This window comes from Dipteris shenzhenensis, chromosome 15 (assembly GCF_047967505.1).
Source record: "Dipteris shenzhenensis isolate YYH24624 ecotype China chromosome 15, Dip_SZ_1.0, whole genome shotgun sequence".
NCBI lineage: Eukaryota > Viridiplantae > Streptophyta > Polypodiopsida > Gleicheniales > Dipteridaceae > Dipteris > Dipteris shenzhenensis.
In genome coordinates this window covers 46,629,675-46,647,562 of record NC_141610.1, presented here as the reverse complement: position 1 = coordinate 46,647,562, position 17,888 = coordinate 46,629,675, and the positions used below count along the sequence as shown (strand labels likewise).

The 17,888-nt window shown below is 42.1% G+C and overlaps 1 protein-coding gene across 3 annotated transcripts in view; it reads left to right on the top strand.

The window, feature by feature from the left end:
• Positions 1–17,671, top strand: part of LOC147893902 (erythroid differentiation factor-like protein) — a 57,861-nt gene extending 40,190 nt beyond the window's left edge. For all 3 annotated transcript variants that reach the window (XM_087385818.1, XM_087385815.1, XM_087385817.1), the window contains exons 10-11: positions 6,164–8,785; positions 17,012–17,671. In XM_087385818.1, the coding sequence (XP_087241944.1) occupies positions 6,164–8,785; positions 17,012–17,395 (3,006 nt within the window). In that variant the 3' untranslated portion in view covers positions 17,396–17,671. The remainder of the gene's footprint in view (positions 1–6,163; positions 8,786–17,011) is intronic.
• Positions 17,672–17,888: the final 217 nt, after the last annotated feature.

Here is a 17,888-nt window from a genome sequence, read left to right as displayed (position 1 = left end):
CTATCCACCATGCACTGGCTGTACCAGTGAAATGCAAACCAACCATACGAAGTTTTGAAGACTCTCTGAAATTTTCGGCAGCATCAAATTGCCTTATGAATTGCATCGCCTTGTCAGCTTGACCTTACTGGCCATTGTATGTGGCAAATCTCACTTGACTTCCCACCATCTTTGAACCTGCTTTCTTGCCGGGCTTCTTCTTCTTCTTTTTCTTATGCTTTGGCTTTGAGGATCGAGAAGAAGAAGATGATGTTGAGGATAAAGAGGTAGAGCTAGAAGAAGAAGATGAGCTAGATGAACTATGATGATGCTTAGCCTTTTCCTTCTTGGAAAGAGAACCTTCTCTTTTTCTCTTTTTGCTGTCCTTATGGCGAGACTTCTTACTCTTTCCCGATATATCATATGTGGAAAGAGGAGTAGGATTCAAGGATCTCTTTTTGCTCATCACTTCCTGATTTGCTCTAGAGGGATGCTTCTGTGGCTCTTCCTCAAAACGAGGTTGTACCATCCTGTGAAACAAAGGGTCGCTTCTTGCCTCTGCCAACTGAGTAATCAACTCTCTTTAGGCATCCTCTTTATTTGTTTGCATAGAAACTCTCACACACACTGTGTATGCAGCTGATGCACTCAGCCTTTGCTTTCAAGGAAAAAGTACCTCAACAAGAGGTATATTGCATTCACACTTGCGCCAATGACGGGCTGTCAGTACAATGCATAGAATCCCAAAGTTGCTTGAGCATTCACTTATTGCATTGCCCCTTTCCTGCCTGCTGCAGAAAGCACTCAGAATGCATCTTTTTCTGTGCAAAAGCATGCATTTCTTTTTCTTCTGCAAATTCTCTGATTTTCTGCTGATTTTCTGACAGGAAAAGACTGATAGATAGGTGGAAACTGATGGCAAAAACTGTCTCTTTTTTTTTGGGGGGGGGGGGGGACAGTAACTGGATGAGTAACCAGTTGGTTACACTAACCAGACTAACTGGTTCTGGTCTGGTTAGTCTGTGATTGGATGGTAACTGCCTGGTCAGATTGACCAGACTAGTTCTGTTCTGTTCTGGTTGGCTCCCAAGTGGGCCTTAACCCACTGTGTTCTGGTTAACCAGCTATAGTCTGGTTAACTACACCCAGAGTTAGCTGGTCAAACTTGGTTCCACTAACCAGTTTGGTTTGGTTGGGCCAACTAACTGGACCTCTGACTGGGGTCAAACCAACCAAAGTTAAACTAACCAGGGTTAAGCTAATCACTGGGCTGCCACGTCAGCACTTAAATCCTGCCATGTGTCAATGCCACGTCACTAGAGATGACCTGTGTGCCACATCAGCATTTGCATAGAGTGCCATGTCAGTGCGCCATGTCAGCTCTGAGATGGCTGCCACGTCAGCCACCTGTCACGACCACCTCTTTGCCACGTGTGTGCCACGTCAGCATCAACGCAGCAAGCTCTCACCACCATGATGCTATGTGAGAAACAAACGATGCCGTGACAGCCGCTTGAGATACACACGAATCCCGTCAAAAAGTCTTCCGTCAAACGTGCACCTGGGTGGAGGCATTTATTGCCCGTGAGGGCATCTCAGACAACCTTGGACAAATACGTTCATTGCGTCATCTACCTCTGTTAATATGACTGTCTCTGGCAGTTCTTAGCAACGAAACCACTTTAAGATCGTCCATGCATCACATCATGGTCTTGCGTTGTCTCACCGGACTATTCCTGTGTAAATTTCGCCTAAGCAATCGATCTCGTTCATTGATTAGCAGATAGGCATTTGTGCGTTCACAGAGCCGATTTCACAAGACCTTGTTCTCATTTGCTAGCTTCAGAACCCAGCTACCCTCTAGTTACTGGTGCATCTTGTTGGCGACCAAATCAAAACATCGAATGAAACCTTCCTAATCGATGCAAACGTCACGCTTCTTTCACTCAAAAACTTCATGTCCCCAAACTTTCTTGGATCGTCATAGTTTGAGAAAGTTGTGAGACCATGCTCTGATACCAATTGAAACCTTTAATTCTATTCAAACGTCATTTACTGCAAACTTTTCTTTTCTCTTACAGAATCCCTCAAAAATCAGCGTAGATTCATTCCATTCAAGCTCTCTCTCTCCCTCTCTCTCTCTCTCTCTCTCTCTCTTCCTCTTTCTCTCTCTCTCTCTCACTCTTCCTCTCTCTCTCTCTTTGCAAGACATTAGGGCCCAGGACAACAATCGCGCTGGAACCCCCCGAAGGTCTTTAATACTTGAAAATTTCTGAATACAGAGAGTTCAGCGTAGAGCCGTGTTACAAAAATTCAAAACGTGAATAGTTTTACAAAGAGCTCAAGGCTCATTCATTTGGCAACATGCCGCTTGTGAAAATCACTAACTAAACTATAGTTACATGCCACAAAGGGCAAAACTCTAGGGTCTTCGTAGCCCCTTGGTCACATGGACACCTCCTAGCTGCGCATAGAGCTCCAAAGCACTTGGGTTATCAAACCCGCTTGGTACCTGCAATAATGAACTAAAGCGCACAACTATGACACACATTAAAGGTCAGCATGCATTGCATGCAAATAATGATCTGTGGACTAATCCTAGTCACTGTGGGCGTCCCCACCAAGCAAACATGTGAACAAAACATAGAACACAATTCTTAGTCGACCGAGGTCAACCCTCTTGGTCGTAATTAAGGGGCTTGACATTAGTCAGAGCGTCTTAATTATGGCCAAGTCTCTCCAATCGAAGTTGGCGCACCTTGGTTAACGAGGTTAACCCTCTTGGTGTGAACCAAATCTCGTTGACCGAAGTCAAGATTCTCTGACCGAAGTCAGCGCTTTGGTTCCTTGGTTAACCATGGTTAACCATCTTGGCCGAAACCAGATCTTCCTAACCGGAGTTAGGCTTACTTGACCAAATGAATATAACTGTGTGAACATAATTAAATAAAAGAACTCAATAATTATGATCAATAACTGGTCAACTAGAACTTTGAATTTGGACTATTTAAAGCGTGGCGACAATAATAAATATGAACTCATGCTTTAAAATAAGAAGCTTGAGAATTGAGTCCTATTCTGTATGAACCACCATTTTATTTATAGGGTGGAGAATAATTGATGTAATTATCTTAAATTTTCCACTTAATCAATGAATTATTTGTTGTTTGTGATTTATGGCTCAATAAATGAATATCGTTTCTGAAATAGTAAAGTTTTAAATTCTCTTTATTTAAAACGTTTATTTATCTTTTGGGAAAGTTTTAAGGTACTTTGTGAATTTAAGAAGTAATTGTTTATTTTAACATTTTGAATGGTTCAGCCTAGTGATTCAACTATTGGCTATTCTTGGGTGAATCACTTCTTGGCCAATTTCGTGGTATCGGACACGGGAGTCTAGGCTAAGAGAGTGATTGATTAGTCATGATTTGACTAATCAGCCATATAAATGGTTAGGTTGCAGCACTCTAGTGATGGTGACAAGAATGGAGTGTGGTTGGCTAACCCGGTATTCATAAAACCCATTGGATATTGTCTAGTTGAATAAACTAAGGCTAAGATCATTACTTGATGACATGGCTATATCATTGAGGTCAGTCTTTTCAATTGATGAATTATCTTGGAGTGGATCACCACTCGGATAACATCCAAATTGAATGAACTTCTTAAACTCAGTTTTCCAGTGCTATGGATTATGCACAAGACAAGTACCATTGAACTACAAATATCTATATCCTCTGTATGAATGCGGATAACTCTTGCTTCACATGGGATTAAGTGAACCCGTCTTGCGAGACATCATTGGTAAATTTTCTCGTTGAATGAAGCAAGGAAAGAAGCGGACACCTTGGCAAAGGATCCCTTCTGGTAGCTTAAGGATAACTCCAGTAGGAGTTGACCTTATGGATAAAGCTAATGATGCTTGTGAGACATAATGAAGTCAGGTTGCATACTTGACTAAAACTCCACCTACACCTCTCCCTCATGGCCATGGTATTGTGATACAGGTCTTGGATCCCATATTTTTATATTTAAGGGAGGGACAGAAGAGAAATCTGAAATGATTTTCTCAAGTATAGCAATAAATTCAAGGATCTTGAAAAGAAATATATTAGAGCTTGATTTGAACATGATCCAACAAAGGTCTACACTTGATGATCCAGATAAATCATCCTGAGATAGATTCAAGGATCTTGAAAAGAAATTTATTAGAGCTTTATTTGAACATATATGCAACAAAGGGCTACACTTTTGTTTGTAGAGGCATTGGACACTACAGATACTATTGTGGATGCATCAGAATTCCTATGTAGCAAGGAATTCAGAACCATGACCATGTGCCCTTGACATATATAAATGGTAAGAGGTTCGCATTAGCAAAGCTGAGCACTTTGCTAAGAGAGTGTGTCTGAAAAGACATACCCAATGGGCTCTTATTACCCAAAAGTTATCGGGTAAGGTGACTAGTAACTTACTAATGCTTTTTGGTAAGTGAGTCACATTCAACTTTCTGTTAAGAAAGTTATATACTGCTGTAAACTTGATTTCATCATCTACCAGGTGCACTAAATTCTTCTACAGTTCATGCGGGAATTCAGGTGGATTTTGAGGGATTAGGGTCTAGATACTGCTCTACAGATATTATATAGAATCCAAAATCTGAAAGAAGAATAGGTATGGCAATGGAAGACTACAACACTAATTCTGATTCTGGGCACATTCATTGAATATCTACTCAATTCTTCTTTGAAGTTTTGAGTACTATTTGACATTTACAGCACTAAATTGAATTCTGAAATAATTCAGAATCAGTAACTCAAATCCCAGTGGAGAATTGAATAGTACGTTCGGGATCATTTTCTGAAAAATACTCAAAAGGATTCTGGAACTGATATTTCTCCATTTACCAAGTGTGGCAAAATGACTTGATTCCAAAATTCCTTTGAAAGGGTATGTCACAGATACTACCATTTGGAATCAGATGGAGGACTGAGAAGAAGGGTTAGAAATAACCTAGAGTTGTGACCAGAGCTAGCATAGGTGAGATCTAGATCATGCAGATTGAGCTGGCCTGCTAAAGGTGTGGCATGGCTGAGCTAAACTCGGCAAAGCATGGCCACAAAGTAAAGTTACTTTGGGCATGCATTCTAAAGTTAAGGCTCACAGCTGAAGTTAGCAGGGCCCCGGCCTATAAGTAGCTTCCCCTAGCATTCCTCGCACGTCTAGTAGCTTCCTCGTCCTTGTGGGAGAGCTGGGATAGCTTTCTTTTATTTAAATGAGACTTATCAATATATGGATATTTCATCGGTATCCGAGCATTGTGGTTATGAACCCTAAAAGTCTTGTTGATGAAGTTCACCTTGTCTTTAGAGTCTCTAGCTTATCCTTGTGCATGAAAATTTTCCTTAATTCTTTATCGATTGGCTGGTTGGAAATAGAATCATATTTTCTTAGAGAATGGATTAGACTGCTAAGTTCAAACCTTCATCTAATTCAAATTAAGATTCTAGCTAGTATAAGGCTGGAATTTATGCAAAGCTAGATACCAAGGTCCTAATTTGTAGCTTTAAGTGTTTAGGGACCATGTTTTTTGGAGTTGGTCAAGTAAAGCCACCATGAAGCCTATATATTGTAAATAAGTATGAGTAAGACAGCCTATGACTATATTTCCAAGTGTTTGTGAGATCTGAAATAGGAAGTATGATCTCAGGCTAAGAGATTACATGATGGCAAGTTATCCTTCTTACGTACGAAGTAATGCATCATTAATGCTTTTAAAGAACAAATCGTCTTCTCTCCCCTGGATAGGTTTGCTGGGACTACATCCAAAGTCCTACTATGTACTAGTGCCAACATGATCTCTCTGCCTGTTTTCTCCTTTGCCACATAGGCCCATCCGTCCAGTGATAAGCTTCCCGATGGGCTAATGTTTCCTGTTCTTCTCATGGGCCAAGTAGTTCCCTTCTTCTTGAGCTTCTTGGGCTTCTTGCATTTCTTCTCATGGGTTCTGTTCCTTCTGTTCACCATGAGTGTATCTATTCTATTTCTCCATGGTTTTTGGGTTAGCTGCAACCGAATTGTCTGAAAACATTGTTTTTATTGGAATAAATTTTGGATATATTTTTCTTAGTTGTTTTTAATGATTGTGTGTAATTGTGGACTAATTTTTGAACTTGAACTGCAGTTTGTGAGGGCTTCTGCACACGAGCATGTTGCAAGGTTGATTTTGAGATGTCACAAAGAATTAGGCTCAACATTGACACCCTTCTTTTTAGAGTCTAATGAGCTTCATGAGATTGGGACAGAATCACCCACGCAGTCAGTTATAGATCAAACAGTTAGCTCATCCGAGCCCTTGGGTGAAGACATGGATGCAAACATTTTGTTGAAATCAACATCAATCACAGAAAGTACTACTTCAAGCTCAAACTTGCAGCCGTCTGCTGTGATCATTGAGGATGGGAATTATTCTGAGAGCCAATCTGCTGTGCAAGCAGGTGAGACAATGGTAACAGACAGAGGTGTTGACACTGACAATGGATCTGCCTTTGCAATCTCAGACTGCATTTCAAGGGCAGAACAACCACTGGAGGCCGTGGATGGAAAGTCATCTGATGCGGATATAGGGATAAAATTTACAGGCTCTTCTCCTGAGCTTCGAAAGAATATTATTGATCCAGTATCTGCAAGATTAGCAGCAGTCCATCACGTATCCCAAGCTATTAAGGCTCTCAGATGGCAGCGACAGCTTCAAGACGTAGAAGGTAAAGTCTCCTCATCTGAGGGTACATTGTTAGGCACAAACAGGTACATCCAACTGGTTCCTGTGTGCGTATATGGCGATGTAGACTGCGTTGAATTATGTGACATCAGAGAGTGTGAGATAGGCCCCCTTATGGATCATAAACTTTGGCAGCTTGTCTTGCTTCTTGGTGAATCATACCTTGCGCTAGGCCAAGCATATAAAGATGATGCACAGCTGAAGCGGGCCTTGAAAGCTGCTGAACTTGCATGCTCTGTTTATAGTTCCATGTCTCAATATTGGAGAAACAAGGGCCAAAATATCCGTTTTGAGCAAGGGATAGAGTGGATACAGACATCAACTCCACATCTTTCAAAGTCAGACAAGCATGTACCAATCACTTGTAGAACCAAAAGTACTTCGGACTCCTTCTGTCAGCCCATTTTTCATGATTCTGATGCTGGAAAATCCACAGACAAGGGTTTGTTCTGGGGTCAGGCTTGGATGCTGCTTGGTGACATTTACATAGAGTACCAGAGGGTTATAAATGAAAATAAAGTGCCGGCAGAAAGGGAGGCTTCAAAGTATGATGGCCTGACAATGACACAAGAAGTAATCAAGGAAGTCAAGCGTCTTCGGAAAAAGCTTGGCCAAAGCAAAAAAAGTTGTAGCTTTTGTAGTTTGGTGGATTGCAGTTGTCAGAGTGACAGAGCCAGCAGTGGAAACAGTGCTAGTAGCAGCAGCAGCAGCAGTGGTGGCGGCAGCTTTGGAACAACAGTGAGGCATCCACGCAAGCATTGCAAGAAAACAAATTCCAATGTTGCTGTTGTGGCTCCTGCAGATATTTCAGAGAAAGATGGAATATCAGGTACAATACATGGTAGCAGTAGTGTCACTGACACCCTTAAAGGCAATGCGTTAGGGGATTGTTTTAATGAGACCTCCTCTTCTTTACAAGAGAAAACTGAAGATCATCTTGTTCCTAATGAAGATACTGGAAAGTCAAACTCAAAACGTGGGACAAGCGCTGATCTGTCTGCGGATTCACTGAAAGACAAGGATAGTATTCTTAAGCAGAGGACCAAGGGGGATATCTTCTCCTTCCTACAGGGCCCAGTCAGCGTCAATGTGGAGACTAACCTGTTGGCTGCAGTGGATTGTTATGATGCTGCAGTCATTACTTTGAATGAAACATGGCAAGGTTCGGAGGAACTTATGTCAGTTCATAGGAAGAAAGGCTGGGCATGTAATGAATTAGGACGTTTGAGACTTGCTAAAGGAGACATCAAGGGTGCCGAGGATGCATTTAATGACGCTACTGATGCATTCAAAGATGTCAAGGACCATACTAATGTTGTTTTGATCTATTGTAATCTGGGGCATGGTAAAAGATCATCGGCAGAGGCTCTTGTGTCAGAGCTGGATACTTGGAAGAGTGCTGGATTGCCTGAACATGTTTCAAAAAAAATTTCTGAAGATGCAAAGCTTCAATATGTGGAAGCATTAAGATTTTATGGTATAGCAAGGAATGAAATGAAGCTTTTGTCTGAAGAACTTGACAGTGCAAACACTGATTTGCGTAATGAAGTGCAGACCCAATATGCTCATACATACTTAAGGCTTGGCATGCTTCTTGCCAGGGAAGAAAAGAATGGGCATGCACAGCATCTAGCTTCAGATAATGGTAAAGTGTCAGACTCCGTAAGAGGTCAAAAGTTACACTCAAAGAAGATTGGCATGACTGCTAATGATGCTATAAGAGAAGCTATCACATTATATGAATCTTTGGGCAGCTTTCGAGCTCAAGAGGCAGCATTTGCACAGTTCCAGCTCGCCTGCCATCACAGGGATTGTTGCTTAACTGCTATCCAGGTACAAGGGGAAGAGTACTCCGAAACTAGCTTCATTCAGCAGCCAAAACGATATCTATCTCTTGCAGAACGCTACTGGTTGAAAGCGCTGAAGTATTATAAATCCAAGACGCACCCTGATATGTTCTTAGAGATACTGATGCAGAGGTCAGCTTTGTACATGGCTATGGCTTCCATATCAAACTCATTCGTGGTATGTTCCAAGTTTTTATTAAAGTTTTTTTCTTACTGTTGAGTCGCTGTATTTGAGAGTCTTGTCACATTTTATCAAACTGCAAATTTAGTAGATAAACTGCAAATTAAGTAGATGTACCTGTGTCTCTTTTCATCTCATAAGGAAGAGGAATTCAAGCTAAGGGCCTGTTTATATGGCTTTCCCCCACAGCCATTTCTTAAGGTACAGGCATACTGATTTTCCTCTGGATGCATGTCCTCTAAGTGTCCATAATGCTTTCGGTCCCATGACTCCGGTTACTACCTCATCTATCTTGGGCTAGGTACAAGCTGGACCTAGTAGTTGGGATATAACAGAAGGAAAAAAGAAAGGTCTGTTAGTGTCTGCATAAGACCAAAATGATCTATGGTAAGCAGCGCCTGAGCGGAAGGTTACAGGAAAGGAGAGGGAATTGAGAGGAATGTTACAGGGAGAGAGAGAGCTCCAAGTAGCAGGTTATGGATGGAAGGCTACGGAGAGAGAAAGTTTATAACGTCTTTGAAAGAACGAATGGTCTATGAGACTGAAAAAACAGAAACGATGAAAGCAAAGGGGTGGGGCCACAAAATAAATACAATAGCACCGCTGTTGTTGGTGGAGAACAGTACCTGAGCGCAAAGGACAAAAAGGAGAGAGGTCCGTGGCAATTGACCATAGCCATGCGAGTGAGGGAGTTGTGTATGCTGTCTGTGGGACCAACTCTGTGACAAAATATGAAGAGGGGAGAGAAGAAGAGTAGAGATGAGGAGAGCTCACCACAAATGACTAACTGTATACTAGATTTAGTTGAAAATGTAGAATATATACAAACCCATTTAGGGTTAGGGCATCTAACCCTTTCCTTTATAGCACTCTATTGGGTTAGTGCTATGCACATATGATCACATGATGTTGAGCGTGATCTCTTAATACCTTCCCTCAAGATCAACATCATGAAGTAGGCCATCCCTCAAGATGATGATTCTGGGGAATCGAAGAAGGACTGAGCATTACATTCCATCACACCCCTTTAATGGAAATGTCCTTCCTCTGCGTCAAACCAAGAGCTAGTCGGTGTTTCTCGAAAAGCTCTTTACCGAGTAAGTAACACTCTTTCTCTGATGAAGTGCTCTCTGACATCAATGTGCTTTGTCCTGGAGTGATATACTGGATTCTTGGCCAATGCTTGAGCCGATTGATTATCAAAGTATATTGTTGTTGGCTTTGACTCATCAAAGTAATCTGTTTCTAATAATAGTCTTCTGAGCCATATAGCCTCACATGACCTGTAGTGAGTGCTCGATATTGTGCTTCAGTCAAAGACACAGAAATAATTGGCTGTTTGTTTGACAATCATGATATAGCATCTTGACCAAGGAAAAATACATATCCCTGTGTGGAACTCCTGGTCTCATGATCTCCGGCATAGTCACTGTCACAGTATCCATGCAATTGTGAAGGACTTCCTTTGTATTCTATTCCAAACTGTCTTGTACCTCTGATGTATCTCAAGACTCTTTTGGCTGCATTCCAGTGAGGCTGTTTTGGATTTGTCATAAACTGTGCAAGTGAGCTTACTGCATAATAAATATCTGACCGTGTGATAGTCAGATATATAAGAGATCCGATGAACAGCTTGTAGTACCTATCATTGATTGTAGGCTTTTCTAAATCTTTAGTAAGTTTCAAACTCTGTTCCATGGGAGTGGTTGCAATCTTGCAATCTGCCATATGAAACTTCTTCAGGAGACTGTCAACATACTTGAGCTGACTTATGAAGGTGTTGTCTGAATCTCTCCAGAACTCAGTTCCAAGACAATAGTGCATAAGTCCAAGATCTTTCATGTCAAACTTTGCAGATAAGTCTTATTTTAGCTTTTTGATGAAGCTATCCTTGCTTCCTGTCACAATCAGATAATCTACATACAAAAGTGCAATAATAATTTCTCCCCCTTGAACTTTGTAGTAGAGAGTATGATCTGCATCTTCATGTATCCCAAATCAGCAAAATAATTATCGATTCTGCTGTATCAACTTCTGGGTGCTTGCTTTAAGCCGTAGAGACTCTTCTTAAGATGGCAAATCTTATTCTCATTTCCTGGTTCAACATGAACTACTGGTTGTTGCATATAGACTTTCTCATCTAGGTAACCATTGAGAAATGCGTTCTTGACATCGAGTTGGTACACATTTCATCTGCTGAGTATCGCTAGTGATATCAAGAACCATATGGATTATCATAATCTTGACCATATTGATGTGCAAATCCTTTTGCAACCAGTCTGGCTTGGTGTCTTTGAATACTTACATCTAGATTGTACTTCACTTTGTATACCCATTTATTTGTTATGGCCTTCCTTCCTGGTGGAAGGTCGCATAATTCCCAAGTTTTATTCTCGTACAAAGCATCCATTTCTTTATTTATAGCAGTTTGCTATTGTGGCTTGTCTACTGCATCTTCGAAGTACACTGGCTCTTCTGTAGCCATGATGATAGTCATAAAAGCATAGTTGGTGGTTTCAACTTGAATTGCTTTGTCTTTCTGAGCATATGTCAATACGGCTGGTGGTTTGCTTTCCCTAGTAGACCGCCCGACTGAGCTGTTGTGGCTCTGCTTGGGGTGTTTTTAGCAATTCTAGCTCTTCTTTATCAACCTTTTCTGCAGATGACTGTGACATTGGTACGTTATCTCTTGTGAATTTGAGGCTTTCCATTCTGATTCCTCATCAAAGATTACATCTCTGGAGATAATGACCTTTCGGTTGATGGGATCATACAACTTGTATGCTTTGCTTTCTTCACTGTAGTAAACCATGATGCATTTGCGTGACTTCGCATCCAATTTCCTGCGATGATCATCATGTATGTGGGCATATGCTATGCAACTAAATATGCGAAGATGCCCAATGTGTGGCTTGTGTCCAGTGAATGCTTCATAAGGTGTCATACCTTGTATCGGTTCGATAGGAAGCCGATTAAGCAAGTAGTTTGTAGTGGCTGTTGCTTCTGCCCAATACTGATTCGGAAAATTCTTCTCACTAAACATTGCTCTAGCACTGTTTGCTAAAGTTCCATTCTTCCTTTCAGCTCTTATATTCTGCTGAGGAGTATCTGTACAAGTGAATTGTCTTCGAATGCCGTGACTTTTGCAAAAGTTCATGAACGCTGAAGACGTGTATTCACCTCCTCTAATCTGATCTCATGACTTTGATCTTTCTGCGTGTCTGGTTTTCTACCATAGCTTTGAATTCTTGAAATTTGAAAAACACTTAAGATTTCTCTTTAAAAAAGTAGACCTAACAATATCTGTTGTAGTCGTCGATGAAAGTCAAGTAGTAAAGTGAACCATTGATGTTGCGGGTCTGGCCATAACCCCATACATCTGTATGTATCAAATCAAGAATATCTCATGCTCGAGAGGTACTTCTGCCAAAGTTGATTCGCTTTTGTTTGTCGAAGCATCATGCTTCGCAAACTTTTCCAAGAAACTGTAGCTTTGGAATCCCGATTGCCATATTCTGGTTCCTGAGATCTAGCCAACTCTTGAAATTGACATGACCATATCTCTTGTGCCATTTTGCAGATAGTGGCATCTATTGCGGTTGAGCTGACATGGCATGCATATCTGGTACTGTAGCTAGCATTCTGTACAAGTGTCCTTCCTTAACACCTTTTCCTACTAGCTGAAGTCTTTTGGATTTGTCTTTGATAGTACATTCATCGTCGAAGATGACTCGGTAGTTGTGTTCCGTCATTTGACCTACTGACAAAAGGTTCTTGCTGAGCTTCGGAACGTAGAGTACAGCTCTCATAAATCCTTTCGTACCAGTGAAATTGTTCATAGGGATAATGCATGTTCCTTGAACTGGATTCGGTGTATTATCTGTTGTGTAGATAACATTCTTTTGACTTTCTAATGGTTTTAACTTTGTGAACCATTTTTTATGATTTGTGATGTGAGATGATGCACCACTGTCGATTTATTAAGGATTCTGTTCTGCTTGGTCGACTTGATAGCTAAAATCCTCTTTTGGATTGCAATAAGTGTCTATGTACACTGTATCAGTCTTCTACATTTCCTCGTTGGCAAGAAACATATTCCCATGTTCATCTGTGACTAGAATGTCCACCACGATGATTTTCTCTTCCGCGGAAATTTCCTTGATTACTGCTAGATTGACCGCCTTGGTCGTAGTGCTTCTTACGGCAATCTCTTTCATAGTATCCAAACTTATGACAGTAGTTGCACTAGATGTTCGGCACGTTGGTGGATGCATTCCCTCATCCTTCGAATCTTTCTCGGTTGGAATGATTCTCTTTGCTGATTCTAATGTTGCTGAGGATGATGCTGACTTTGCTGATGACTCTGTTGTTGATGATGACCACTTCGTTGGAATGATCTCTGCCTGAAGCTGTGAATGCTTGATCATTAGAATGACCTTTGCGTGCATGAATGGCTTGCGTCCTAAGTTCTTCACCAAGTAAGATTGAGTGAAGTTCTTTCAGTGTCTGAATTTGCCATTGAATGGGAATACTCTGGATTAGATCCTCGTATCTCTCGCCTAGTCCATTCAGGATGACTTGAACCATTTCTACTGCTCTTTTGCTGCTGCGAGTTGATTGTTGTAGTCTTTGATTCTGAGTACGTAAGCATGACCGGTTTCGTTGTTATTGCGGTGGAAACTCTGGTTGATTTGGTTTCTCAGTGTGAGAATCCTGGAAGTGTTCTTGGACTAGTAGAGAGCTGCGAACATATCCCATGCTTCTTTTGATGTCTTGACGGTGTTGAGTTATCTTAGCATTACATCAATACTTATCTTTCTTATCCCATTCTGCCTGTGCTGGGGCAATGGTAGGATCTGCTATAGGTGCAGAAACTACTTGTACCGCTGTAGATCTCGCTGCTGGTGCTGTGACAACAGGTGGACTAGAGCTACTGCTGGCTGGATCGTCAAATGGTCTAGGTGTAGATCCATCGACATACTCCCATTTGTCCTGAAGTACAAGAATGATCTCCATTCGGTATCTCCATGTGCCATAATTGGAGTTGTCTAGCTTAGCAGATGCCTCTAGATTGAGGTTGCTAGTCGTAGACATGGTGCAAGAAATGTACTCAAAGTATCGTGAGAATCTATGTCTGAATCAACTGCAAAACACTGACTATAGCAAGTGAAATATGAATTGTCGGTGAAGGTAGAACTGCAATATATAATCCGATCTGAATTACAAGGCTGGTGGCAAATGATGCAAGGAATAGCCAAGAGACTTTACAAGGCTGGAATGATATGCACAATGCCGTGAAATAGTCACATAGGCTTTACAATGATGATATGTGTGTGTGAAATCAAATCATGTGCTATTTGTCCACTGATCAATCGGCAATGCCTCTGAACACTCTAAAGTATGCTAATTGAACTGATGTTAATAATCCTCTACTTTTGCAAGTCATCAAGTCCATGTATAGTAGTGTCTCCCTTGCGTTTGTCTCTTGCGCACTTCAGAATCCCTTATGACATTGTCTCTTATTGTTAGTCCAATGGATCTTCCCATGTTGCCTTGCATTGTCTCACCTTGTTGGTAGCTCAAATGTAAACCCCAAACCTGTAATTCAATGCAAGCTAAAACTAAGCAATGCTCTAAACAACAAAAAATAGAAACCAAGAATCCATACAATTTTCTGATCAGTTCCATAATACGAAGTCTAAAAAGAAACAACAACTGGAAGCATCAAGATCTCGTGACTATTGTCATCATACTTACCAAAGCTTTAGAAAAGCTTGATTTGCAAGGAGTTTCAAGTAATGTGATGATGTGAAACTGTATGTGAGCGTATGGATTGACTCTGAGTAGGAACTAGTTGGGAATTTTGGGCATGGCTTAGATTGGCAACTTCGGGAAATTCAAAGCGTCTCCTCTATGACAATCTAGTCTACTTTGATTTAGATCTATACCAATCGTCAATCGATGAAAGAACAACAAACAATTTCTTTTCTTTGGTTCTTTTTATGTGTTGGATTAGATGCGTCGATGTAGAGGTTGATGTGCGTGTAGGAAGTGGATTTGTCGGCAAGGCTCAAAAGTGAGTGATACTTGCGCCGAAATGTGCGCGTGATGTGAGGAACTCGTGGAGTATGAAAAATCGATCGTTTCACCTTTTTATAGTATCCTCAAATTCCTCCTGGATCAAGAGATATGGCTTGATCTAGGTGGAGGGGCAAAAAAGAGTGAAATGTGCAAAATGATGGTGTCACTGAGTCACATGCAGTGATGATGTGGCACTGTGCTTAGCAAGGGGTGTGCCTGTGGAGCACTGATGAGGTGGCAGGCAGGTGCACATGCAATGTGTGCACAGTGTGCCTGGCAGGGGACTGTGCCTGCAGGGGGTCAGTGCCACTTGGCAGATGATGAGGTGGCAACTGAGTGACCTAACCAGGGGTTAACTGAACCTGGGGTTGACTTGACCTTCGGTTATGTAACCAACCCTATCGAGAAGGATGACTCAGGGTCAACCTGACTGTACCACTCAACTGGGGTCAACTCTTATCTGCCATGTGTCATGCAACCTGACCACAAGGCTGACCCAACCTGTGGTGGCCTAATTGAACCAAGGCTGACCAAACCTGTGTTTGGTAACCCTTAGGAGATAATGTGCCACGTGTCATAATTTCAACCAGCCTTGGGTGATAGCCCCATCTGCCATGTGTCACTCTTTCGAGGTTGACGGAATCTTGCAGGTGACGGAATCTTGCTAGAGACGTAGGGAGCCGAGAGCTCTTGGATGGTGCTGTCTATTGAGGCTGTGGAGTTTGAAGTCCCGTGAGTAGCTGGAAGTGCCGACTGAAGCTTTCTGCAATTTGTCCAGAGAGAACAACTTTGCCTGGAATTTGTAGAGCTGCTGGTTGCAGAGCTACGAGGCTGTGGTCGTGGGCGCTGCAAAGGTAGCTTGTTGGAGATCATGAGACCGACGTTGCTGGCAGATGGCGCGATGGACAGAACTCATTGGCGATGAAGGAGGCTTTGGAGCTTTGGTGCGACTATGGATCGTGGGTGTCGTTGACAGAGGAGCCCCGTTTGCTGAGCGTGGAGGGCTCTGTGAGGCAGACAGCTGGAATGGCAGTCAGCCGTTGAGCTGCAGGAGCTCTGCTATGAGGGGAGCTGCTGAGTGGTGGTGGCTTGCAGTGATGCTGGGCCGTTGCGCCTTTTGCTTTGGAGGCGGAGCTTTGTTGCAGTCGGGGGGGAGAGGCGCTGTAGTTTGCATGGAGCTTGTGAAGAGGCTGGAGAGAGTGCGCTTGTCACGCTGTGTTCCAGAGCTTTGTTGATGGCCTGCTAGAGAAGCCGCCTATGTAGCTCACGCGTAGGTGCTTTGCTAGTCGCATTGCTGCTTGCAGTTTGCTAATGTGCTGCACTGCTTGCTTGTTAGGTCGTAGGGCGCGGCTTAGTTGCTGGAGATGTAGGCTGTAGCGCAGCCAAAGTTGCTACTGTATAAGGAGCTGCTGGCTGAAGATGGAGCTGGCAGAGGAGACTAGGAGCTTGTTACAGGTCGTAGTTGGAGCAGGAGGTCGCGGACGTGCTTGCTGGGAGTGTTGATGTTCCTCTCAGATCTCTTACAACAGAGAGACTCTTTCTCCCTATGAATCTGAACCTTTAAAGCTCTCTCTCACAAGCAAAGTCGCTCCCTACCTTTCTCTCTCTCTCAGAATGAACACTACTAACCACTCTCTATCTCAAGTAGTAATGAACGGAATTCTCCAACCATGTATCAGGAGTTCTTGCTTGTGGACCATAATGATTTTCGGTTTGAAACTTTTTTATTGCTTCCTTTAGTCGGAGTAGTGAAGAGGTGCGATTGGGGACATCATATAGGGTGGTAGTGTAGGTCTTCCAGAGACCAAGGTCCTGGATGGGGTATGGGGATTTCTTCTCTGGAAATTTCACCTAGAACTCTTTGGAGTAGCTACTTTAGAGGATATTCAAGAGTTCAATAGGCTCCCTTGTCGACCTGATTGCATAAGAAGTGTTGTGCGGCAATATGAACGGTCTAGCTGAGGAGAGGGGATTTTGCATTGAGGGTGGGCTGGTCGTTTGTGTCCTCTAAGTAACTACCTTAAATATGATCTAGAGAATGGTCAAGTGGTTTTGAGCTTTTTCCAAGAATTTGAAGTTGCTGCAGATTTGAGTTCCTGCTTGCTACAGGTAAATTTAATAGAAGTTACCCTTGATGAACAGATGTTGGAACTGTCTCTGTCACACTTACTTGAGGGGAGGGAGGCCTGCGGTTTTGCAACAGCTTCTAGTTCAGACCACCATGGTTTGGGTGGCCAAGAATCTTTGAAGCCTTCAAGCAGGGTGGTTTCCAAACTTTCTCAGCAGCTGCAAACATTACTTAAAAGAATGTTAGCTGCAGCTCAGAAGCTGCAGAAAACTTCATCAAATAAAAATGTGTTGGTGCAAGTGAAGAATCGTAGGAGCGTCGACAGCAGTAACAGAGGGGAAATGCACAGCTCAGGGCAAGGTAGTGATGTTGTCAAATTGAAAGAGATATATAGGTTGGCATTGATGTCAACTGATTTACCTGATTTGCAACGCATGTATGATATGTGGATATCATGAGATCATTGACCGACTTTATGATATAATTCTTATTTGCATCCTTAGCATTTTGACGAAGTATTCTTTCAGTTTAAGGCTTGAGCTTTCACGTCATAGGATTTGCTTTTACATTTTTTGTTAAGAAACAACTTAGTTGGATTGGGGACCTGGGAAAATGGCAATTTTAAGGAAGATGGAACATTTATCCTTATATCATGAGGGTCTCACAGTTTTTGATTTCCTATATTGCTGCCCGCGGGGCTCTTTGTATACTTACCCCCTTGTGCAAGGAAATCTTGCCCACTACTACATGGAGCTTCTTTGAAAAGAAGTTTTCATCTAGAAAGTACTCTCCTTTTGTCACCCTCTTGAATATTACTTCTTGCTTATAGTTTGAGAATGGCAATTAACCTACATTGCCTCTTCCTAACTTTGAAACATGGCACCCATAGTATTTAACCGTTTTTAAATTTGAGATTCACAATTAAGAAGCTCTTGTAAAAGAGTATGACCA